The 25,004-nt window shown below is 37.9% G+C and overlaps 1 protein-coding gene across 1 annotated transcript in view; it reads left to right on the top strand.

Annotated features, from left to right (window-relative positions):
* Nucleotides 1-24,546, top strand: part of rhocb (ras homolog family member Cb) — a 36,925-nt gene extending 12,379 nt beyond the window's left edge. The window contains exons 2-5 of the mRNA XM_053503594.1: nt 14,889-15,046; nt 21,422-21,542; nt 22,006-22,136; nt 23,936-24,546. Of these exons, the coding sequence (XP_053359569.1) occupies nt 14,891-15,046; nt 21,422-21,542; nt 22,006-22,136; nt 23,936-24,109 (582 nt within the window). The 5' untranslated portion in view covers nt 14,889-14,890 and the 3' untranslated portion in view covers nt 24,110-24,546. The remainder of the gene's footprint in view (nt 1-14,888; nt 15,047-21,421; nt 21,543-22,005; nt 22,137-23,935) is intronic.
* Nucleotides 24,547-25,004: the final 458 nt, after the last annotated feature.

Raw genomic sequence — 25,004 nt, 5'->3', positions numbered from 1 at the left:
TACCAGTCTCAAAACACCACAAGCGCTAATTAGTCTTGTTAGAAACCACACCTGCCCTTGTTAAGAGCAGCATTAAAGCAGATTAAGACAGTAAAACGTGTATTATAATCCTACAGGTGGTCCACACTAAACTATTTCCACACCAGCATCCTGTGGTGGAAGTAAATTATTTGTGAAGTTTGTTTATAAATAAATATGGCAGATACCCGCGATATAAGGCGCTCGGTAAAAATGTTGCTTCGTGTTTAAGTTTTAAGTTAAATGTTAAAGTCTTGTATTTCAAGTCCGTTTGTATTGTTTGAATGCTGCACTTGGTTTTTAAATGAGAAGAGTTGGCTACAATTAATTACTAATGTTCAATTTAGTTGTGACACTGAGAATAAAGCTAAGGTATAAAAATTGAGTGACGAGCAAACTTTTTATTTTTAAATTAAAAAAAAGGTTAAATCATAGTCTTTAAAAAAATATTTATTTATTTTTATTGTAACAAAATCAGAAAAAAAAAATGAAGATGTTGTTGTTCTTTCGGCTTCCGGCAAGGGGGTCGCCATAGCGGAATACCCAGTCCGCACTACCACTTGGCACAGGTTTTACACCGCATGCCCTTCCTGACGCAACCCTCCCATTTTATCCGGGCTTGGGACCGGCACTGCATCCAGTGGCTGGGGTTTGGGTACTGGGTGGGAATCGAACCCGGGCCTTCCGCATGGCATGCGAAACACCTACCACTGAACCCAGGATATTAATAAATAAATTATTATTCCAGAATCTCTGTTAATTGAATCTGCAGCTAGGTATTGTGATATCGTATTGGGTGGTGACTGATAATTCCCATCCCTACAACTAGGGATGCACCGAAAAGAAAATTCTGGGCCGAAAACGAAACCGAAATTTTTGGATGCACTTGGCCGAAAACCGATACCGAAACCGAAAATGGCTTCATTAAAAAACCTGTTTAAAATATTTTCTTTTTGTTTGTATTAAAAAAATGTTGCATATTGCAACTTTGCTGTCCTCATCTAAAACTTTGAAGTGCTTCCAAACCGCCGACATACTCCGTGTTTGATGCGTAATGACAGCGTGAGCGAGACGGGAGGATGGGAGAGGCGTGGCGACAATTTCGGCTTTTATTTTCGGCGCTTTCTTACGTTTCGGCCGAAACCGATAATGCTATTTCGGCCGAGAAATTTCGGTGCATCCCTACCTACAACAGTTTTTATCATTTTAACAAGGTAAAAAGATCAATTTTAACCCTTTATGCCACAAGTTTAAAGATTAAAACACGCATCACATTTTTTTATAATCTTCAGCCCTCCAGCCTGTGACTTTTGATGGGGGTATTTCCTGCCCACGCATAGGCCACCCCTCCCCCAAGATTTGACATGAGATTCGTTTCTGCTCACCATGGTCGTATAGAGTGGTTATTTGCGTTATTGTTTTTATACTGTCAGCTCAAAGTAGTCTGGTCTTTCTGATCGCACGGGTGAAAATAGGTCTGTTTGTTCTGCCATACTAAGAATGATAAATCTGCCTATTAAAAAAAAAAAAAAAAAAATTCAGAACCAGTAACAGAAGCACTTTAGCAAGAAAGCACAACTGTTATGTTATTAACATCTCCGGAATCAACCGTGTCAAAGAAGCTGTGCTATATCCAGCTGTACAACACTCCCTCGTGTGATATTGCTTAAATATAGTATCACAGTACCCAGCTGTTACTGTTGTGTGGACTGATGGAACTTTCAGTAAACACTTTCCATGGTGATTTTGGGCCCGCCCCAAAACATTGTGTTTAAATGCACGCAAATGCAAGAGGAAAACCGATCAGGTAACAGTTTGTCGCTTGTCTCAGGCCAGTGTGATGTTGCCGGCAACTTAGCAATGTCTCAGTCCTGACACTGGAATAGTTCCTCTCCTGAGAGCACATGTCCATGAGAACTGCAATGTTAACGGTCATGGGGTTTGGCACTTTTCTTTGAGGTACAGCGTTTTCTTGGCAAAATGGCTGAAATCAGCCAGATTTGGAATTGGCAGCATCTGTCCAATAGGCAGTTTATATATTGAATGGGATTGTGTAAGCTCCATACCACAGCCTGCAGAACGTTTTTTCAAAAAAAAAATTTTTTTAAATATATATTTATGGCTGTGTGTGTAAACAGCAGCACAGCAGGGGTTAGATTCATCAGTTAATGATTGAACCCTTATCCATATTCCCTCCTTTGGAAGTCTTATTTATGTGTATGCTTTTATTCATTATAATTTTTTGTAAGTTTTTAAGGCAAGATAATCTGCAAACTGATGTTATGTGTTTTTTATGTTGGAACTTAAAATGTTTTAATTTATTTATGCAAATTAATCTTCACCTAATTAAATATGAATATATTTGCACGTTTAATAAAGGCACAGATGTAGGCTTTTGACATTAGAATTAAAGTGTTTATTTTATTGTGAGATCACTCTCAAGACAGGGTGGTAGATATTTATGAAAGTATTTAAATTGAATAATTAGAAACTACAATTTATTAATATTTTTATTATATAGGTTAGAGCACAATGAGATGGAGTACATAATATAACACTGTGTGTGTATGGGTCAGAGAATGCGATCATTCTGTGTCTTATAGTATTTAATTATTTATTTCTGTGGCTGGACAGGACAGAATTTTTTGTTGTTGTTTTCTTTATCTTTCAGCCATGAGGCAGGAATATTTTTTTGCCACTAGTGCTACATGTAAACTGTATTATTTGATTTCTTTAATTTCTGTTTGTATATTGTAACTGTAATGTGACTGTATGTTCTGCTAGCAGGAGAGTTATATAACTGTTTTGCTCTGCACATTTCTCCGCCTGCTTTTCATCACGGTTTCCACGTGCCCCAAGTTCCTGATTCTGAAACGATCTTCCGTCACCCAGGCATGCTGTTAAAAATTATGTGTAGCGTGGTGGAATTCTGAAGAACATACTTTAGTTACAGTAGTGACGTATCAGGATTTATTTTTTTTTCATGTCTGTTGGACCAACTTGCCTAATGTGGATTCATGACCTAAAAACATATAGCCCAGGCTTGTTCCTGGAGACCGGCCTAATAATTTTCATGCCCCATTAGATTTATGGTCTGGACAAATTTATTACACTTAAATCAAGGGTGTCTCTCTGACAGCTTTGGGATTTTAACTTGTGACCACCTTGTTCCTAGGAGAGACGCACACTATTTTTAAAGTCTTTAATTGTTTTTTAGTTTTCTCAGTAATTTAAATTTCATCTACAATATATTGTATATACATTTTTAAAATATGTGTTTAATTTTAATTGCTCTGTGAAAATGTCCAATAATTAAATTGTCTCTAATATAATGTTTTATTTGTAGTTGGGATGGGGAAAAAATATTCGCGTGTGTAGTATAAATAAATTACTTGCTCAGTCTGTTTACAATTGTAACAAAATATTACTAACAAATTTGGACATTTATGTGTTTATGAAACTAACAGACACAACTAACACAAATCTAATCAGCACTTGGATATCATGATATCGCAGTATCAGGTGGTCTCTGAGTCCTGTCCCTAGTTTAATTTTAGCATACAGGAAGGGAGGACGTTAATGTTGTCAAGCAGGAATTGTAACAAGACAATACTTTTTTTTTTTTTTTTTTGTCTGTGTTTCCTGTTAACAAAGTGCAGAAGGTGAATGAACAGGGTGTTAAAGCATTTGCCTGGAACCTCTTTTATGATCGTTTGCCTGATGAAACCACACTATCATGACCTTTAACATCAGTTTCCGTTCATATCAGTTTGTTATGCAACTTGGGATGAAAGAAGTTAGTTTACAGTACCTACAATCGGACACCGCCATCCTATAGTTTCTCACATTCTTGATCTACTTGAACATGTTTACCTAGCCTCACCCTGTGTAAAACCTTTATGGGACGTTTCTTAACTCTGTCTGGAATTAGAATGAAACAGTAATATTTGTTCCTCCATGATTTCAGTGTTGCTTTTAGAGAAGCATGTGATTGGCTGGGAACTGAATGTTTCTCATTTACCAGAAAGATTACACACACAGCGTACCAGAAAACGTGTTTGACTTGTTTGGAACCCAACACTTGGACAAATCATTTGACTGGCACTGAAAGAACAGAGGCCTTTCTTTAATCAGGACTACTTTATTGGGCTCATGTCAGGACGTTTATTCAAAATATGTTTATGTTCACCGTCCTTCCAGCACGGTTAGTATGGGTTGCTTTTGCTATACAAGTACACACAATAATCCTACAATTTGTTGTAGCACATCTAGAAGAAAATGTGCTTCTAGTACTTCCCAAGGGGTTTTCCTGATGCCATCTCAGACAGAGATGGCATCATCACCTGACCATCATCATCATACCCCTGGCCCAGGTATACAGTCGCCTCTGGTTTGCTCTAGATTTCTGTAAGTCAGCTTTCTTCCCATGTCTGTACAAGCATGATGTATTCAGTTAGTGCTTATTTCTAATCCAAAGTCCAAAACAAATACAAAAAACACCTAAAAGGTACGCATGCAGTTAATTAGTAATGTAGAAAGACATTATTCTGTGTGGATACTGAAAAGAAATGAGAAATGGAAAAAAAGGGTGGGCGAATAAAACAAGACAGGCAGCAGATTTAAACACGCGCACCTGGTCTGCTAATAAAACATTATAACAGACTGTGACAGAATCGTAATGACCTGGGTTAAAGAAAAATGCGTTAGACTTAGAACACACTTTCAGTGCAGCTTGCATTCAGACCCTTTATGGATGCCGTTAGCTGCTCGACTGGGTAACATGTCCGATAAGAGGAATACAATGTTATTGAGCTGGAGTTAAACTACTGAGAAAAATGCAGTACTGTGCAAAAGTCTTGAGCCACCCCTCATTTCATATTTGGATTAAAATTAAATTAAAGAATAGGAACAAATATTTTACCTGCGACAGGCTGCAAAGTGCCTAAATATACAATCTAAAAGTTTGTTGTTTATGTAACAACCCCAGCAGCAACCTCATTTCCCCTCCCGTCTGTTTCAATCACCCAGCATTACCAGTATACTAATCACCAGCCTGACCTTCTGTCATCATCTGCACCTGTTTCACACCTTCAGTTAGATGTTTTTTAATGCTTGAATGCACCATTGCTCTGAAACTGGTCAGGTACAGGGCCAGGACTAAAAGTGAAGCCTATAGAACTACTCCTCGAGACTACATTAAAAATACAATAAAGCTTTGCTCTGTAGAAGCAAAATATAAAGAATTGAGGGACAGCTCAAGACTTTTGTGCTCTGTGTGAGTGAGTGTGTTCCTTAACTTGGAATCAGGGATTAAATGTTTTTCCCACAGACCTTGCCAGTTTCGTGTTGGTTTCTACTCCGTCTTTTTAAAATAAATCCAAACTTGGTAATGAGATAAGCTTTAGCTGTCTTCTCACAGTTAAGCTTTAAATACTGATGAACTGATGCTCATCGGCCTCCTCAGACATGAATGATTACATCAGTTCTCGTGTGATTTATAACACTATCCATATATGTTTAGAGCTGCAAATAGCTGTATTCTCTAACTCAGTTTGAAATTTAGCGTGGGCTTTATTTATTTTATTTAAACCTTTTAAATTATGTCTCTGGAAACCCATGTGTTTAACAATACATGTGCTAAGTAATCTTTTTTTAAACCAGTACAATCCTGAGCAGGAGGCTCAATAGACAAATGTTTTATGTTCATATTAATGAACGTCATTTAAAAGTAAAGACCTCTCACTCAATTTTTTTCTTTTCTTGCAGCTCTTAGCATCACACGTACTAATCCAAAGTTTTAGACTTCAAAACAAAAAGCAAAACAACTAGTGTTTCCCACATATTTGTTTATTCCAAGAAAGTATTTATATTCTGTTTAATCCCTATTCCAAGTATTCTCGAATCTCTTTGTGCTTTGAGTCATGTAAAACAAACCAGCTTTCTTTATTGGTGTTATCTACAGCTCCATGATCAGCAGATGTGACCTCTAAATATTTAATAAAATTTAAAGAAGACCTACCTGGAGGGTCCCCAGTCTTCATGAACAAACAAACTAAAAAAATAAAATAGAAAAACTTTCCTTACTTTTTATTTTTTCCACTATTCTATTGACTGGGGCTTAAACAAGCAAAGTTTTCTCTAGTGTTACCTTACCAACTTCAGACTTGAATAAGGAAGGGAAATGCTTGATAAGGTCCCAAACATAGATGTTTTGATTGGCCAGAAAAATGTACTTCCTCAAAGGGGTTTTTAAGGTCGGCGCCCAGGAACTACTGCTTTCCACCCCCCTGCTGCCCCACTGGCTAGCGGCCACTCATAATAATAATAATAATAATAATAATAATAATAATAATTTATTTATTTATTTTTTTTTTAAATTTTTTTTTTTTTGTGCTCTGTTCTCGGGTACACTTGTATATTTACACCACTTGATACAGCAAATGGCAGTATGCACATACTTAGTTTGTGAGCCATCTTTAAACACAAATAACTTTCATGGTATAAATAATATCGTTGATATTTCGGAGAAAATGTAAAGATCAAAGCTCTCTCATGTGTCATCCAACTTTATCAGCTCTGACTGTGTAGGTCGGAGGATAAGATTGGCACATGCACACAAAGGAAATGAGGATCAAGCATGCTAGAACACGGAGTCTGATTGTGTATTTCAACTGATGAATTTAGACAAATTTTGCACTGTAAGATTAATTCAAACGTTTCTTAAAAATGACTATAAAATGAAACCTTTTAAGATGAACTGCAATTCATCCGTTAATTGAAAACCATCATTCATTGCACTGGAAAAAGACACCATGTTGATGTGCCTGCTACAAAGTACAAAAATCTGCCCACGTCTCCCTTTCCATTTTGGTGCAGTGGAGCAGGAGTTCTCCACCCACAGTAAAAAACAAAAGGCAAAATATTGAAATCTGTGTCTAAAATACTAAATCAGACGCTGCTGTCAGGAGCTGTGAGCTTAACCAATTTAAGTCAGACAGAAATTTTATTGTGCCCCCTTTACTCAAAAGAGCTCATTTCTACCTCACTTCATACTGACTGACAAATTAAGAGCAGTGAGTAGAGTTATAGAATATAGAGCTGTCTAAAATATTCCCAAAGAAGTGTTTGTCCTGGTTAAATTTAGTTTATTATATAGTGCAATATCGTTGCCTTGCAGTTTTTCAATAGCCCATGCCCTGATTAAATCAAGCAGGGAAAATAAACACCCTCGACAGAGCTGTCCTCGTTTTGTTCTGGTATCAATCGAGCGCAGTAGCAAATATGATGGATTTAAACATATCATGCAGTTGAGCTATTAAGTTTTAACAGTTGTCGCTAATTATTATGGCTTCGTGTTCTTATCCATCTCGGAAAATGAGGACCTCTTGTCCGACTCCCTGATGAGCTCTGAATCATTACCTCAGCTGAGCTAAAACATTAGCCCTATATTGATGGGGTAGCTTCTCCTCATTAAGTACATTTTTAGAGCTCATTTAATACTTCTGATTGTTTCCAGTAGGTTAGCTAAAATTGATCGACTTCAGTTTCTGGACGAGAAAGATGCATGTTGGTGCTTATAGGTTCCAGCAAACTGAAGCCTTGAAAGATTAAGACTCGTTTCTGGGTTTCTTCAGGCATCCATTACACCAGTATCATGGATCTGGCATGGACATTAGCCTTAGATTCTGCATGGTATGATACAGTATAATACAGATGATATGTTTCAGACTTGTTTAGCAGTAAAAAGGGATGCACCAGTATTACCATTACCTGACAATACCGCTACCAGTACCTGGTGTACTCCACAGTATTTTACACTGAAAAGAAGAGAACTATTCTTTTTATACCTATTTTTATTTATTTTTATCAAGGAGGACATCTGTTTTCCCCCGGTGCCAACATTTGAAAGCCAAGGGTAAATATTTTAGAAAATGCCAACTTTGTCAGCACTGCTTGTCAGGACACAAGTTGAAATAGGTGGCTGCGCATCTGAGTGCAGTTTTCACATAAAGTTTACAACACTGTTGCGTGGTTGCATTTGTCAAATAAAATACTGTTATTAAATATTGTCATAGTAGTGAAGCAGACCGGATCGATCCACCTGGTAGCATCCGATTTCTGGCTTCTTTCTTCTCCTCTGTTTCCAATTTTAAATAGAGTTGAACGTCGCATTAAGCATCTCCTCTGAGGTCTTCTCTCGTTTCTGCATTGCAGTAATTTTTAAAAAGGCTTGTTGTTTAACTAAAGACGGCGGAGCTGTAAGGGCATAAAGTAAGGCTTATTTAGTGTCATCTTTGCTTCATAATCTAGAACATTCCCCAAAGTTGAACTCTGTTTTTGTGTGGTAAGAAAATGCAGATTCAAGAAAATTTTCTTATAGAAATGCACCAGACTCTACTAAGTGCTAAAAAAAACTTGTCTTGTGAAGTCAGCACAGGCTGGCAAACTCTTCAAAAGTCATAGTTCACTTCCTTTATTCAGAAGCCTAAAAGCTGCATGTAGTCATTATGCAGTCAGCAGTCATACAGATATCAAACTTTTGCAATGTGTTTAGAGCTTGTAACAGACTTTTATGAGCATCTATGGTATACCTCTTGCCCAGGGTTATATGGGGAACCATTCAGTGCATAAGAATGACAATGGGGGCAGATTAGATTTTCTTCTACAGCATTTCCAATATGAAAACAAGTGCATGAAATAATAGGTCATAATTGTTTAAGACTGGAATGATGAAACCTGGGAATGTTTTAACCTTATTGCACGATACATCTGTAGTTCTGTTCTCGTTCCTCATGCAGTACTTTAAATTCTTCAAAATCAACTGCAGGAGTTTAGAGGACGGGACAGGACTGGATGGTGTGTGATGGAGCAGCTTACACTCTGGTAACCTTCCCCAAGGGCAAGAGTAACTTGTTCGTTCTTTGGTTGAGCCACAGCTGACAAGAGGATGTGTGTAAATGCTACTTTGTCTGAACTCAGTTTCCTCATAATCCCTGGTGTAAATCTTTGAACGCAGCTATCAAATCCTGTTGTTGTTAATTAAATTGAAATTTCATTCTTTTCCATAATAGAGTTCAACCTATTATATATTCTTATCCGCAGTAATGAAACACTCTCTTTCTTATTCACGCCTCTTGATTTCAATTGATGCCTGGCTTCAAGTCTCAGAGGAGAATCTCTGGGATTGTGTCAGTGGGATCTCTGGGTTTTTGGCTGTGTGTTTTGGAAGAGTCCCACCCTTCTGTTCTTTTCTGTGTGGAAGCCCTAGCATGAAAGCACACTGCCAAGCACCACTCCCAGGATCAGGAAGTGTGTTGTTTTGCTTCACAGGACAAACCAGAAGCCTGCTGGCACCCTTCCAAGCACCCTAGTCTATACACACACACACACACCAACACACACACACACACAGACATGTAGAGCCTACATAGCTTCATGGCATAAACCACTGAAACTAAAATCTGGATAAGTTGATTGCACCAGAGTATTTGCTGTGAATCACATTGAGCATTTTATTTTATTTGAATTATTTAATTTTGCTAACTATTAGGAATTTGGGTTATACATTGAATAACGTTGGAAAAGATTTAGGCAATTTCACAACAGCTGTTCCTGCTTCAGGTCCTTAAAAGACCATTTTGGACAAAATTTGATCTTACTCAATTGTTCTTAAGCAAGGGCAGTATGTGGCCCAGTGGTTAATGAGCTAATCAAAAGGTCCCAGGTTCAAAACTCGCTGCCACCTGCTTGTACTGTATGTGTAATGAGAGAAATTGCTCTGTATCAGGACGGTCTGCCAAATGCTGTAATGTAATAAAAATAAGCTTTCTCTCAGGGCAGTATAAGCCTTAGATTTAATGACTGAAACTGCATCAGGTAACTCTAAGGTCAAATTACAAACTGTTAAAACATTACTACAGGTTGCAGCCTGTAGCATGTCGTCGCACTAACTGACAAACCTTCACCAGTTCCTACAATAACCTTCAGTAATTCCAGTCTAATCTTAATGTAATAGGAATGAGAATCTCCAGAGAGCACCCATTACGAGATCACTAAACTTGCAGATTCAATTTGTTCTGCGATTTTGTACGAATCACAATTTTATTCTAATTCAATGTGTAAAAAATAATTGATTTTTTTTTAAATACTGAAATGCTGACTCGCCCTATTTCTAGTATTTATTAATACTAGATTTATGATTTAATAATTTTTAATAAATTGTACTTGGTAATGGATTTTGAGGAAACAAACTTCTAATATTTTAATGCTATTAACTTAAAGGTGACCATTACCAGTAGGACATGATCGAGTGTATCAGGTGTCATAAAGCAGGATGCGAGTGAACTATTTGTACAATGTCAAAAGATGTCGACTACTGATGGCTCCTTCACTTCTGGGGATATACAGTGTAAGCTTACAGGCCTGAATGCAAAATCATCTGCTTTACGCATGTTTAAATCGGACTGACCAGTATAAGAACAATACTTGCCCAGGTTTCCAACTGGCTTAGCATGTCCTTTATCAGAATGATGCCATGTTTGTGTACTCTCCTTTCGCATATATTCTTCTGTTTTGTCATTGTGTAATGGGGACATTTTGGGCTTTCTCTAAGTTGTTACAGTAAGTTTGGAGGTCATTTTGATGATGTCGTTTCCTCCCCTGTGATTCTTCATAACTAGGTCCATTCCTCATCATGACAGATTGATTCCTGCCATGGGTCAGGACTCTACCAACGTACCTGCATACTTTCATCTTCACAACACTCCCCTATTGTGCTTTCTACCGTGGAAATGACATGCCTTCCTCACTGTAGATGTGTGGGCATTGTAGTATTCTGAATTACATAAGCATTTTATATAAGTGCTTTCTGCCTTTTGTCCATTTGCTCTAGGTTTCCATCCCTGTACTATATCAGTTTAGAATAGTTTTAATATTTAAACAAACTTGATTTGTTTTATCATTTATTAAAGTTCAAATCAAATAAAGCTTGCCTGGGGTGACGGTCAGTGTTTAAGTAAAAAAAAAAAAAAAAAAAAAACATAAATAAATACATAAAGACGCTCTGATTCATCCAAGTAAATGTTCAAACTAAATTGTGTGATGTTGCTGTTTTCTTATTGTTTGTATTTTCTATCTCCAGAACACGTACAATAAGGGATTTCCTAGGGCTTCTGTTCTTGTTTGTGATAGGCTCCTCTGTACCCAGTGACTCACTTGACCTTTCCTTGGAAGCAGGAAGGGAGTGTACAGCACAGGAAGTGAGCTCAGAGCTTCCCATTCTGTTGTTTTTCCTCTCGAGCTTAAACACAAAGCTTAGAACTTTGGCAACAAAAAGGCATTGCAAACTTGTGCTGCTAGATTTTTGTTTTTAAATAAAGCTACTACTATATGCCGTGTTATAAATAAAGTTAATTTTTTTGAATGGTGACCTAGTTAAAGGCAACCTGTTTTAAACTTGAAGAAAAAAGTTAGTGTACATCTCCGATTTTCATTTTACATTAGATGTAATTAGTAATTTCAGATTTGTATTTGTTGGAGTTAAACATTTTGGTCGTACTTGTATGCAGCAGTGCCCAACAAGGAGGTTAAAACCCTTGGCCATGCACAGTCTGACCTTATAGGCTTTTCATCCGCTTGTCGAGGTGGAAAACGGGGTCTGACTGAAAAGGCCGGCGTTTTTTATGAGCTGCTTGTTTCTCATTTGCTTTACAGTAATTGTGAAAAAAGACTGTGTCCAATTTGTAGTAAAGCTCGGCTGGTGCGCTGCAGAAAGCAAAGCCGGCCATAATTGAAGAGGTTCTGTACGAGAGAGTGACAGTGTGATGAATGTGCACATGTGAAACTGGGACGCTATCACCAGAAACATTCTCGGCCTCCTGCACGCAAACGCGCACACGGGGAAAGAGTGGGGAGAGAGAAGTGACCTGCTTTAGTTCATTTCTACTGCTTTTTCCTTTTCTTCGGTCAGCTTGTCCAGACCCTCAAACTCATCCCCTCTTTAGCTGACTGTTTGATCATCTGCTTACGGAGGTCGTTTTTGTGCAATTTGTTCTTGTTTTAAAGACTGATTTTATTCATGCTACTCAACTTTTCCAAATCATGTAGATTTTCAACTCTGAGTCAGCTGTCTTAACACAAACTGATTTCCCAAAATGCAAGAATATAGCAATATCGGAACGGCCCAAGGGTTGCATGCTATAGATGGAATGTTGTTGTTTAGGGCAATTTGTCCAAACTGTGTAAACAAACGTCTCCACAAATAGACAAAATATGTGTTGGCAGTCCCTGCTTGACTAATTCAAGCTGCGTGGGAGGAACAACATTTGGGTGGGGCTCTGACCGATCCATTAAAAACATAAACATTAAACAGTTCAGTTCATACAGGTCTGGTTGTTCATAGAACATATAAAACCTACACTGTGGTACGTTAATCCTATGCGAGCAAATGAATGTGGCGTTGCAAACATGCAGTGTAAACATGTTGGTTGTCGCCAAATAAAATTTTAGGAAAATTAGATCGTCTCACTTGCACAACTCCAGCAGTGACTGAAACGGCTAAAGAGAACTGTTTAGACCAGTGTCTCCAGTGAGTAAAGATTCTTGCTCCAGCATTCATCTCTCTCTGCTGTCTCCATTCTCCCTAACGAAAAAGTTTTTGTGCTGGAATGTAATGCAGTTTGATAAGTAAAAAAAATACAATACACAAACTGTAGTAAACATATTATACTGAAAAGCACACAACATTTTTGTTAATAAACTAAAATAAAATCTGTTGGTTCCTTTTATTAAAGTAGTAAACATTGACGTTATTTAAAACCTGAATGTTGCAAGTCTATTGGACTCAAATGTTGTTTGACGTAAAGGAATTTTTCTTTTAGTTTATTTGCTTTCATTTCTGATCCTTTTATCATCACTCTTTTTAGAGATATCACTTACGCGGTGATGTGTTTTCACCAACAAGATTAAGGCTTGGCTTTCAGTAGAGTGAACCCCAAGATTCCACTAATAATCAGATAATAATGCAAAAGGGAATAAAAATGTTTCATCTTATCTCAGTCAAAGGTCACAGTATGCTTTATTGGCATGATTGTTTTAACAACAATGACAAAGAAACAGTTACAAGTTATAAATTTAAAAAATAATCTTTTTTAAACAATAAAAACATAAACACGAAGACAAACAGATGTCGGATGGAAAGATGCGGTGTTTTATTAACTGATGTACTTTACATAGAAATAAATATATTTGAATAGATAGTGTTCTTGTTGGTTTAGATTAGTTTGGTGGTGATTAGTATTTTTTATATAATGAAGAGTGGTTATAAATGTAGCTGCCAGCAAAGCACTTCCATCTTGTTTCCCTAAAACACGGCAGTGTTTGAGACAATCGCTGCAAATTTACGGAAATGTTCCTGGTGTTATTTTTAGACAGATCAGTCTGAAATGTGTCTCTGTTTCGACTTCCTGTAGCGCTTAGTGTGTACATAATCTCTGCTCTGGTGATTTAGATGTTTTTGTGTCTCCCTTTTGCAGTTTCTAAACTGTGATCCATCACTCTGTTTACTCTGAGTTGTTCAGTCTTCCTTTTAGGTTTTTTGTTCTCCAGATCATTGTTGGATTGGATTTCTCTGTTCAGTGTTGATTTACGTCTTTAGTCTGGTTTGGGATTCGATTGAATTTTTTCCACGGCTCAGTGTACGTATTCAGAGGGTTGGTGTAAATCTTGTTTGAAATATTAGCCATATAAATACTGTATTAGGGCGTAACATTAGTGGACGTGACAAGTTTCCAAGAGGAAGTTCCCATTCACGGTCCGTGCTCTCATTCACGATCGATAAACTCTGACAACTCTCTCCTTCCTGTGTTTAGTCTCATCTACTGGGTCTGTGGCGGAGGAAAGGGCAGTGATTGACGTGCATTGTCATACGTAGTAAAACATCTACCCAATCATAGATGAGACTGAATTCTTGTAACTAATCATAGCGTAGAAGGTGGGATTTATCAGAAATTATGCGGGAAACCTAAACGTTATCGGATCAGTGTCCATGTAAGCAGTTGGAATCAGGATGATTTTTGTCAGATTGAAAGAATCTTGTTTATGTAAACATGGCTAATGTAGTTAGATTTTCAGGCATGGTCTTGATGTAAAATACAATACAGAACATTATTGCTTTTTATGTGATTTCACTTTGGCATGGAATCATCTGTATCCTTCTCTGTAACCAGAGGAAAGTCTAACACTAGTGTTCCAGTAAAGCTTTGCTACCCTTTAACTTGGCTGCCACCATGAGTGTTCTCAATCACACTGTTCCTGACCCTTGTTTATGTGCCAGCATGAAGCTTTCAGAGCAGAGGTGAACCTTATGCTGAGAGGAAAGGCTGAATAGGTGTGTGTGCATGTGCATTTGGCAATGTGACCGCACTATCCTGAGTGTTCTGTATTCCCCCCAATAGGTAGCTCTATTTAAGGGTGTGTGCTTCTATGCTGTTCTGGCTGAGACATTTTCAGGCCATCATGTCCTTGTTTCCCACAACTACTCACTGCAGGAACAGACTAAAGGAAAAGGGCGTGGCAGCAAATCACCAACTGATTTTTATTTCCATCTGTAGGGTCTGTGGAAACAGGGCCAACTCTGACACACTCTGTCTCCTTTATTTATTTATTTTATTTATTTATTTGTGTGCAGTAACTAAATGTCTGCTACCAATAAAAGTAGTAGTTCATGCAGTTTTTTCCCCTCCCTTATACTTCTGTTTTTATTATATATAATTCTTTCCCTCTCATAAAAAACCAGTGCGCTGTGTCAGACACTTTGAATAGCGACATCTCATTACTATTTTAACACTGTTGTTTCTTCTCTCTATCCACAGCAATGGCAGCCATCCGTAAGAAGCTGGTGATTGTAGGAGATGGAGCGTGCGGGAAGACATGTCTTCTCATCGTTTTCAGCAAAGATCAGTTCCCTGAGGTCTACGTGCCGACCGTATTCGAGAACTACATCGCCGATATCGAAGTGGATGGCAAACAGGTGAGTCAGGGGGGGAAAAAAAGGTTATTTATTACCGTTAATGAAGGAGAGTGTGATGTTTACCCATGGTCCCTTTTCAGGCTGTATAAATGATGGAGATGGGAATCACAAGGGACCACCCGATACGATATTGATGCCTAGGTTTACGTTTGGCTAGTATTGCGATTTTTGTTAGTTACGGTTTTGCCATTAATTTATTTTCTCACAGATATTCGCTTCCAACGATTATGAAAATGAGATAATCGAGATTAAACTACAGTATCAGTGTACAGCATTCTGGTCCACAATATGGTTTTCATTTTGTTATAGATCCGGTGCATCTATTTGCTTTACAACAATGTGCTCTTGCCCCTTCCTAAAAGCCCAAACTCACTCGTGTGTTTAGTTTATGCAAGATAATTCACTTGGTACTGATCGCATCGTGTCCTACAATCGGACACTTTGATTAACATAGAAGAAGAGCCAAAAGAGACAATCGGCGAGGATCTCGTCTCGGTCCTGTCATTACCTCGTCTCCCAGATTAAAAGCACGACAGCAATGAGCTCTGATTCTACCTCTGTTTTAACCATATACAGAACGCAGTGATGGAGCAGAATTCCCGGCTGCACAAAAGGGGCTGTTAATTTTGTTGTCTAATGCGTTACAGACAGAATTAAATAAAATACTCACTTTATCCTAGTAAATTTCCAAGGAAAAAAGTTATTTAATGGTGTTGCAATACAAATTTGCACCTACTGCCCTGGTGTGATCTTCACCCAGACAGCCAGCCCACTGACCATCTGACACACTCCAATACTATTTCCAAGCTCTGCTTCTCAGGTCTCAAACCAACCTGTCTGGTGGTAAACGAAGTGCCAAGCACTGGAACTGATAAAGGGCACAAACAAGAGATCATGGGTGGGTGAAGCATGCACCTGCTGCTGACTCAGTGCCAAGGTAACAAGTGTAAAAAGCACTTCTGAAACTGAGCACTTCATCATAAGCGATGAAAGTGAAAACACTAATCAGAACCAAGAATTCATAAGAGTTGTGGGTATAATGTATTTATGAAGCCAAGACAAATTGATTTGGAAATATTCCCAAAACACGTATAAACAAAAGTCGGCCACGCTGAATAATTTCCGAGGAGTGAAAATACAATCAAGAAACATGAGTATTACTGATAGCAATAAAGCCGACAATATCCAATGTATCCTGTCAGCTGGAAATAATGGTTTCTTTAAATGAGCATTTTTCTTTTAAGCCAAGATTGTACTTAAACATATATGCCTGTTCTCCTGAACACTACTAAACATTAATCAAGAAGACTAAATGTGCACAAAACCTGGTCTTATAATTTCACACTGGAGAATTAACTGAACATTTAGTCTTTCCTGATTGTTCTCTAAAACAATCAAGTGTCACTAAATAGTACTCCAAGTGGAGCACAGCTGACGCAGTTTCTACAAACTACCCTCCATTAACTGTGAGTGGCTTTTGACTAGGCTTTTGAATTGATGTGGTTTATAATGGGACTAATGGTGATCATTCTGTATGGGCTTATTTTCGTGAAGGACTGAAGCAACAGCTGAACAAACCTGTTCAGATAAAGATACTTGGATGTTTATTAAAATACATCAAGGTTCATTTAATGGATTTGCACAGACGGCATGGACAACTGTCCTTGGTTGGCACTAGGGAAGAGCAGAAGAGACATTATTAATAAACACCACACCACCACAGCTCACTCTTAACTTATTTGCAGTTACTAGTGCTGCCATTTGAAAGCCATTGGGCTTTCTTTTTTTTCTCTCCCTTTTTGGTTTTCTTTTGTTATGCATTTAACTTGTACGCATACAGTATGATGGGTGTTCAAGTCAAACCTGGACTTGTGATAAAATTTCATATAAATGAAAAACGTACATCTCTGAAGCTGGCTGACGTGGCTCGGAGCCCACTGCAGTCGTTCCTGTGAACGTTCAGTAAGTGGAACTCCTGATCCTTAAAAATCAACAAGTAACCTGTCAACTTGCTGAAGAGACACATCTGTCTATGGAAACTGTCCAATTCTTCACAAACACCACATTACATTACAGAAACTCGACTGGGAGTTATTGCCACACGTACAGTCCTGACCTCACGCCATACTGACCTCATTCCACACATCAAAGAAGTTTCTGGGAGGCCAGTTTGGTGTATTAAGAACTTTGTCTTGATGGTATCCAAGCAGTAGTAAAACACTGAAAAAAGTGCATTAGTGTAGCAGGGGATGATCTTGAGAAATGAAGGTAGTTTTTACTCATATACCTTTTTGTTCTCTTATTCTGCACTGCATCTAAAGTCATGGTTTGACCTAAACACCATTTTGTGTAATCCCGTGCAAACGTGTGAACAGTGGCAACCTGGCCATAATTTATTATACACATAAGGAATGCACCTTTTGGTCTTTTACCCAATTAAAATCTTGTGTACATGTAGGTAACAAGTACAGTATGTTGTTTAAAAATAGTAGCAGCCCATAGCTAAAAGTGCATGCAATGGTTAGATAAGGTATATATGTATGTGTGTGTATAGTTGTGTTTTTTTTTTTTTTTTTTTTTTTTTTAACTCGATCACTTCTTTCTCGACAGAGTAAATGGGGAACATGTCAATTACCACCACACTCAGTGAGGTCAAATCAACATAGCTGATAGATCATTGGAAATAAAAGTAAAAAGTCTTATCTTTAAATGACTTATAGTATACTGAAAATACAATTATTAGCTTTAGAATCATCTTAGAGTTCACTGTTTTAAGAAAGAAAATGTACCCCCACTTGAGTTAGCTGCCTGGGATATCGAAGAAGTGATATTCAAGTGACATGCTATCTCTTCTGTTAATTTTAATGGACAGAATTAATGAAGAAAATCATTGGTAAGTAGTTAATGCTAGACTGTATTCAGTTGGATCGTAACACTGTACACCGAACTGGTACTAATTCAAATGTGCTTACTGTTAGAGAGGTAATACACTCTCTCTAATGCCAATCTAACAAATGAGGTTAATATTGTACTCGTATGGACACGTTATAATCAGTCTGACGCACTCTGTACTGTGATGGCATGCTGTATCCGATCAACAAACATTACCTCGCCGATACCAAAATAATCGATCTGACATTTAACATCAGACTGACACGCCGTACTAGAATGACACACTGATATGTTATACTGTAATGACGTACTGTATCTGACAGATGTATTGTATCTCATCAACTAACAACGGCCGTGTCAGTGAGAGAAGTATGAAGAAATGGCATCATAAATTATACTTCTGAAAAACACTAATACATCAGGCCAATTCCAGCCAAATGTCAACGATACCCTGAAAAATATAAAACTGTGAGCACAGGCAAAATAATAAAGATGGTATGGTTCAGACTTAAAAATTGCATTAAATTGATTTATTTTGATTAAAATGATCATTGCATTTGAATGCATAATGACACAGCAGGTAAAGTTGCTGCAACACAGCTCCACTGTCCCTGGTTTGATCACAAGTGAAAAACGCAGCAGCGGGTGAACCAGCCAAGAGAAATTTGTTTAAAGGTCTGAATTAGTGTGTGCATGACTGCATGCACATGGGGGACTTGAATTTCATCCAAAATGTATCTCACCTTACACCTTTCTGTATACTGTAGATTAGGCTTCAGATTGACAGAATAATATCACCGCTTAAGATTTGCTTTGGGCATGGTGTGCATAAAGAAATTTGTCTTTTAGATGTCTGTGTGCGAGTACTGTATATGATTGCAACATGGCACATGCACACGTGAACACCCAAAAACACATCATCGTCTTTTAGACCCAACAAGACGAGTGATGTTTGGGTTCATTCTGGAAAAACTTCAGAGCAAAAGCGAGAAGGAAATTAGTGATGACAAGTGAAGGTGCATCTATTTACACATCAGCTTTAAAATGATCTTGGTTTGAAATACTGTGCAAAATGTGTTGTATAATGTTTTAATTAGAAATGATACTCATTTTTTGTCTTCTGATATTGTGATCCTAAGGTGTGCCTGGTATGTAGCCATTAAATATCTGATTGAGTTCTTGTCTGTAAAGTCAGTTGTTACTCAGACTGAATTTGCTCTACAGTAGTTACAGATTCACCTAATGCTTTTTTAAAAAAAGCATTCCAAAAATCCATGTCAACATGATGACCTAAAGAGGAATCTTGTGTTGTGCACTGAATCTGACACGGGTGACATCAAAGTATATCAGAGCACAAGAATGTTAAGAGGAAGGGTGCTTGGGGAAATTCACAAGATAGTGTTAACATTTCTTAGCAGTAAGAATATAAAGACGAAAATGTTCTCAATGTGGGTTGAGGTTCCTTACTATTTATTTATTTTTTTATTATTTTTATATTATTAATATTAAAGGAGATGAAATGTGGTCAGATTTTTGACCTTTGCCAGAACTTGCACATGCTCGGAATTCTTCCTTTGAAGTTTTATCTTGTGGAGAAACAAAAAGTAGACAGGATTATCTTCTGGATCCTCCTTCGAGGCTTTGCCTGCACACTGTGTGGGAAGGGAGGGGTATGTGTGTGTCTGTGTGGGTGGACAAGAGGAAGACTGTAATATTGTAGAGTCACTGTATAATGAGGTGTGTGTATGCGTTTTTATTGTTCTATATTTGTGCCTGTTTTAATTTCGGTTAACTTGGTTATGAATTTACTTGACTGGCTTCCTTTTTTTATCGGTTTTAAGAGCTGAGCTGTTGAATAATCTGTTGTGGAAGTTTCTTCATACATAATGTTTAAATAACTAAATAAATAAAGTAATAAACTTGTACTAGAATTACTACTGCAACTTATAAATAATAATAATAACCAGCCATGTTTTACCATCCAAAAGCAAATCCCATGGCTATACAGCATCAATGCTTTCAGTAAGCACTTTATTAGGGACACTATCTAATCATATCGCAGAATAAAATTATACAGATATGTCTCAATGTACATGTCAATCATCAGAACTGGGGGAAAGGATATGTCATCTTTGATTTTGATCAAGGTGTGGTACATATGTTGTCAAACAGGATAGCTTAAACATTTCAATCATTTGCTGATTTCCTTGTATTTTCACACACAACAGTCTCTCTCTAGAGTTTACTCATCATGGTGCAATAATGAAAAAAGTATCACGTGAGTTGGCAGTTCTGCAAAAGAAAATGCCTCATTTGTGAGAGACAATGGTGTGACTGACTAATTGTACGGAAATTCATATAACCATTCTGTACAATTGTAGAGAGCAGAAAAGCATACCTTGAAGCAGATAGGTTGCAACAGCAGATTACGTCAGGTTCCGCTATTGTCAACCAAGGATGTAAAGCTGAGGCTGCAGTGGGACAGGCTCAATGAAACTGAACAGTTAAAGACTGGAAAAAACATAGTCTGGTCTGATGAATCTTTATTTTTGCTGAGGCACACAGATGGTAGGATCAGAATTTGGTGCCAGCAGCATAAATTCATGGACCCGGTCTGCTTTATGTTTGACAGTCCAGGCTGGTGGAGGTGGTGTAATGGTGTGGGAAATGTTTTCTTGGCACACCGCGGGCTGTTTAATCCCAATCGATTATTGCTTGAATGCTATAGTCTATTTGGATATTGTTGCTGAGCATGTGTGTGCATCTCTTCATCATTCATGGCCACAATTTACTTTAGTGAGATTCTGTCACTTGATCTGAATCCAATAAAACACCTTTGGGTTGGTGCGGAAGAGTAATTTCACCGCATTAAAGATGCACATGAAAAATCTGCAGGAGCAGCATGATGCAATCATGTCAGCGTGGACTGGAATGTCGAAGCAATTTTTCCAACATCTCGTGAAATCCATGGCATGAAGTACTGAGGCTCTTTTTAAAAGTAAAGGGAGATCTTAACCAGTTTTGGTATAAAAGTGATTTCTTAAGTTTATAGAAAATGGTTGCATGCAATATGAGATGTCTCTGTAGCTTCCACCATTTCAAGGATGCATATAATTAATGCTAGCATTCCCAGTTTAGCTCCCTGTTTCTGCCACTCACTGATGCACATAGTATTTATTTATTTATTTTGTAAGCAGCTACTTTTAATGGCATTCATAAAAATAACTCAAGCTCTGGTTCCAGACCAGGGATTTTTGGTGCTGAAATCAAACAAATTTTCCAGCCGAGAAGTCTGCCTGCACTTTTGTGATGAAACAGCATGGCATGGATCTCGATTAGGGATGGCATCTCATCAGTACAAAAGGGTTGCTGTTGTACAGAAATGTGGAGTGTTAAGGAGAATGCATAATGAAAAAATGTTTTTTTGAATAGTTTGTATTCTCTCTCTCTCTCTCTCTCTCTCTCTCTCTCTCTCTCTCTCAGGTCGAACTGGCTTTATGGGACACAGCAGGACAGGAGGACTATGATAGGTTGAGGCCGTTGTCCTATCCAGACACAGACGTCATCCTCATGTGTTTCTCCATAGACAGTCCTGACAGTTTAGGTATTTCACACCAGCACACTTCACCAGAGGCCATCAGTTAGATTCAGCATGGGGGCAAATCTTCATGAACTGGAGGAAAATACAAGGACATAATGCAACCCATAGGAACTCGATTTTAAAATGATGCTAAATTAAAGCATCTGTCATTGTGTGTTTGCCAGAATCGTGGGTTTAAACACAAGTCCTGCTACTCTGGGTGTAGGCTGTACACACATACAAATGCTCCCTCAGGCCCAAGTTAAATATTTCAGTTTAAGTCACTATTATACGTAGTATTATAGTAATTTCTAATTTTTTACATAATTCAATGCAATCAAAATGCAACAATAAATAATAATTTGAATAGTATTTCAAGAATTACTTTGAACTATTCCATTTTTCTGCAGTCTACCTATACGTAATGTGTAGGTCTTTAGTTGAGCCCGTGAGTGCTGACTTTAACTGCTGTTGTTCGCCCACGCAGAGAACATTCCGGAGAAGTGGACGCCAGAGGTGAAGCATTTCTGTCCTAATGTTCCCATCATCCTGGTGGGGAACAAGAAAGACCTGCGCAATGACGAACACACTCGCAGAGAGCTGGCCAAGATGAAACAGGTACATTGAGTGTGTTTTTGAATTCTGAATTCTGGAAACTTGGGTACTTCCTGTTTACAATACTCTTCTTAGGAAGTGGATCTGTAGCCGTTTCCTGTTTAAGAAAATGTCTCCTCTAAGAAACTGCATTACATGTTAAGTGTGTGTTTGCATTTAGGACATTGATTTACACACTGCTAAATTTCTTTAGGGCACACTACTCATATATTATGTTCTGTACAGCATGGGTTGTATGTAAATGTGAGGCATACATATTGTATAATAATTGCATTTTAGCATTGCCTCATATAGCAGTTATGCATTATGCAATTCTGAAGAACCAATGCTCTTAAAACCCGTTCCTTTAGCATCTGCAGCGTAATTCATTTCTAGCTTCACCTTTACCCAGAATTCTTAATGTTCTGCCATCTTGTGGCTGTTCCCTGCCTAATCCCTGTACACAGTATGCTCACTCCAGATGGTATAGAACTTACAGTACTATTAGTAGAAAAATCATTATTTTTAGGACATGTATTTGTTTTCTGTATTTATTTAGTCAATTAATTAATTTGGATTAGAATTAAAGGAAGGGATATTGAGAAATAAACACAACCTGACTGGGACATGGCACATGACAAACTGGTGTTTATGGGTGTGACATATTTGAATCAGCCTTCTACAAACTATATAAAGAACACGCTGGATTAGTGAATAGGAAAATATTAAATCAGCATTTTTTTTTTGCACTCTTGTGCTTTTTCAGTGTCAGCTTTGGACTTTACTGTTTAAATTACAAGATGTTGTTGTCAGTATGGTTTGCTAAAAGCCTTATGAATTATGCCTACATTTTCTTCCCATGGTAAGATTGACCTTTGTGTGGGATTGAACTGCACTTTTTAATATCAGTTCATGATGAACTACATTATTTGCTTCAAGGTTGTGAAATGTTTATCAGACAAGCTAGTTCTTCTTATCACAAATAACTCATAACGGCTCTACCCAGCTATATATCTCCTTTATTTTCCTCTCTCTTAATGGCAATAAATTAAAACAAAAGGAAAGTGCTTGTCTTTTTGCAAATAAACCAAAAAGCACAACATTCTCAAGTCTCTCTCATATCACAAGACTGCCTGATTATTGCAAAGTATGAATTTTGTCCTTAAATATTGATAATGAATTATATACCAGTAAACTGGTGAAGGGTTCATGGGCACCAACAGACGTATATTACTTAAGGTAGAAAAAGCTAGCCTGTCCAGTCGGATCATGTTGGCCATGACAGAAAGGTAACAGATGCCTAGCGCACCCAGCCTGGCACGCACAGGGCTTATAAGGCAAGGTTGGTCATGGTTGTTAATCCAGCCTCCCCAAATCTTAATCCAACCAAGCATCCATTGACGCCTTTGATAAACAATCCGATCTATGGCAACCCACAGCATCAAAGCATCCGCTGCTAATGTCCCAGTACCAGATACAACAGCACACCCCCAGAGGTCTTCAGTAGCCATGCCTCGGGGTGCCAGACCTGCTTAGGTGGCACGAGGGGAACCTACACTATATCAAGCATAATGCTTTATGTAATGCTTGACTGTTACTTTTGTAATGTAATGAGCACATTAATATGAACCTGTACTGTATATAGAAACTGATACTTTTCTTAAAGAAAGCGAAACAGCACTTTATGACTAATACATACTTATGCATGCATACATGGATTTGAACGAATAAGTACAAGCAGGTTCCAATAGTCCATTTTTAATTTAATTTTTTATTTTATTCCGCACAGTTTCATAAAAATATATTTTTGCTTGTGTGTTAAGGAGCCGGTGAAGCCTGAGGAAGGCAGAGACATGGCTAACAGGATCAGCGCATTTGGTTATCTGGAGTGCTCTGCTAAAACTAAAGAGGGGGTACGGGAGGTGTTCGAAATGGCCACCAGGGCAGCGCTGCAGGTCCGCAAACGCAAGAAGAGAGGCGGCTGTCTGCTCTTATGAGTCCCCCAACCCAAACACGCACACTTACACACACACTTCTGCCAAGTGCTCAAGGAAACAACATTAACTGACATCATCGGTGTACTGTATTTTGCATTTCATGCACCTGTGACAGAGACTGACGAGCGAGAAAGCATCCCACCTGTGCTCTTAAACTTTGTGTATGCACACAGACCTGTCCTGCCATCTCTGACTTTCCTATTCCTCTAGCAGTGAGTGTATCCTCCTGTGTCTGGAAGAACGATTGATCGATTTGATTTTGTATGTGTTTGTACTGAAATCTTAGTCTCTCTCTCGCTCTTTCTCTCTCTCTCTCTCCTCATTCCTTGTTGTATTCGAACATTGCTTCTTTATGTATTGTTTACTTTTATTCACAATGACCCTGTTTTTCCTGACATTTGGAAAATAATCATAAATACATTTACTATTCGTTCAAACCTTTTGTGTCTGTCTTTATGTTGTAAAATGTTGCCAGAGAAAACTGAGGATTTTACTAGGAAATCTTTATGTGGTAAGATCATAAAATTATCCTTAAGTGGTCTTAAGCTTCGAGGGCCAAGACTTTTTTTAAAACCCTGCCTGGTTTTAAAAAAAAAAAAAGGTTCTGTTTTTAAAGGGTCAAATTATTGGTCTCCATTAAGCATGCAGGACACCTGTAAGCATACAGAAATTATTGCAACTGGTTAAGAATTGCCCAATACCTTATAAAAAGCAGTAAAGTTCCTTTTGAACCTTTAAATTCTTGGAAGAATATATTTGGGGACAGAAAAAAAAGAAAGGGAGATCACTTAACCTAGGGAAAGTTGCATACTAAAGACATGAACAATATAAATATCAGCTATTTTAAATAGTAAAAGTATGCGCTTTTCTAAACACACAATGAGACGTCACAGGA

The sequence above is a fragment of the Clarias gariepinus genome, chromosome 9 (assembly GCF_024256425.1).
Source record: "Clarias gariepinus isolate MV-2021 ecotype Netherlands chromosome 9, CGAR_prim_01v2, whole genome shotgun sequence".
NCBI lineage: Eukaryota > Metazoa > Chordata > Actinopteri > Siluriformes > Clariidae > Clarias > Clarias gariepinus.
This window is presented reverse-complemented; position numbering and strand designations above follow the sequence as displayed.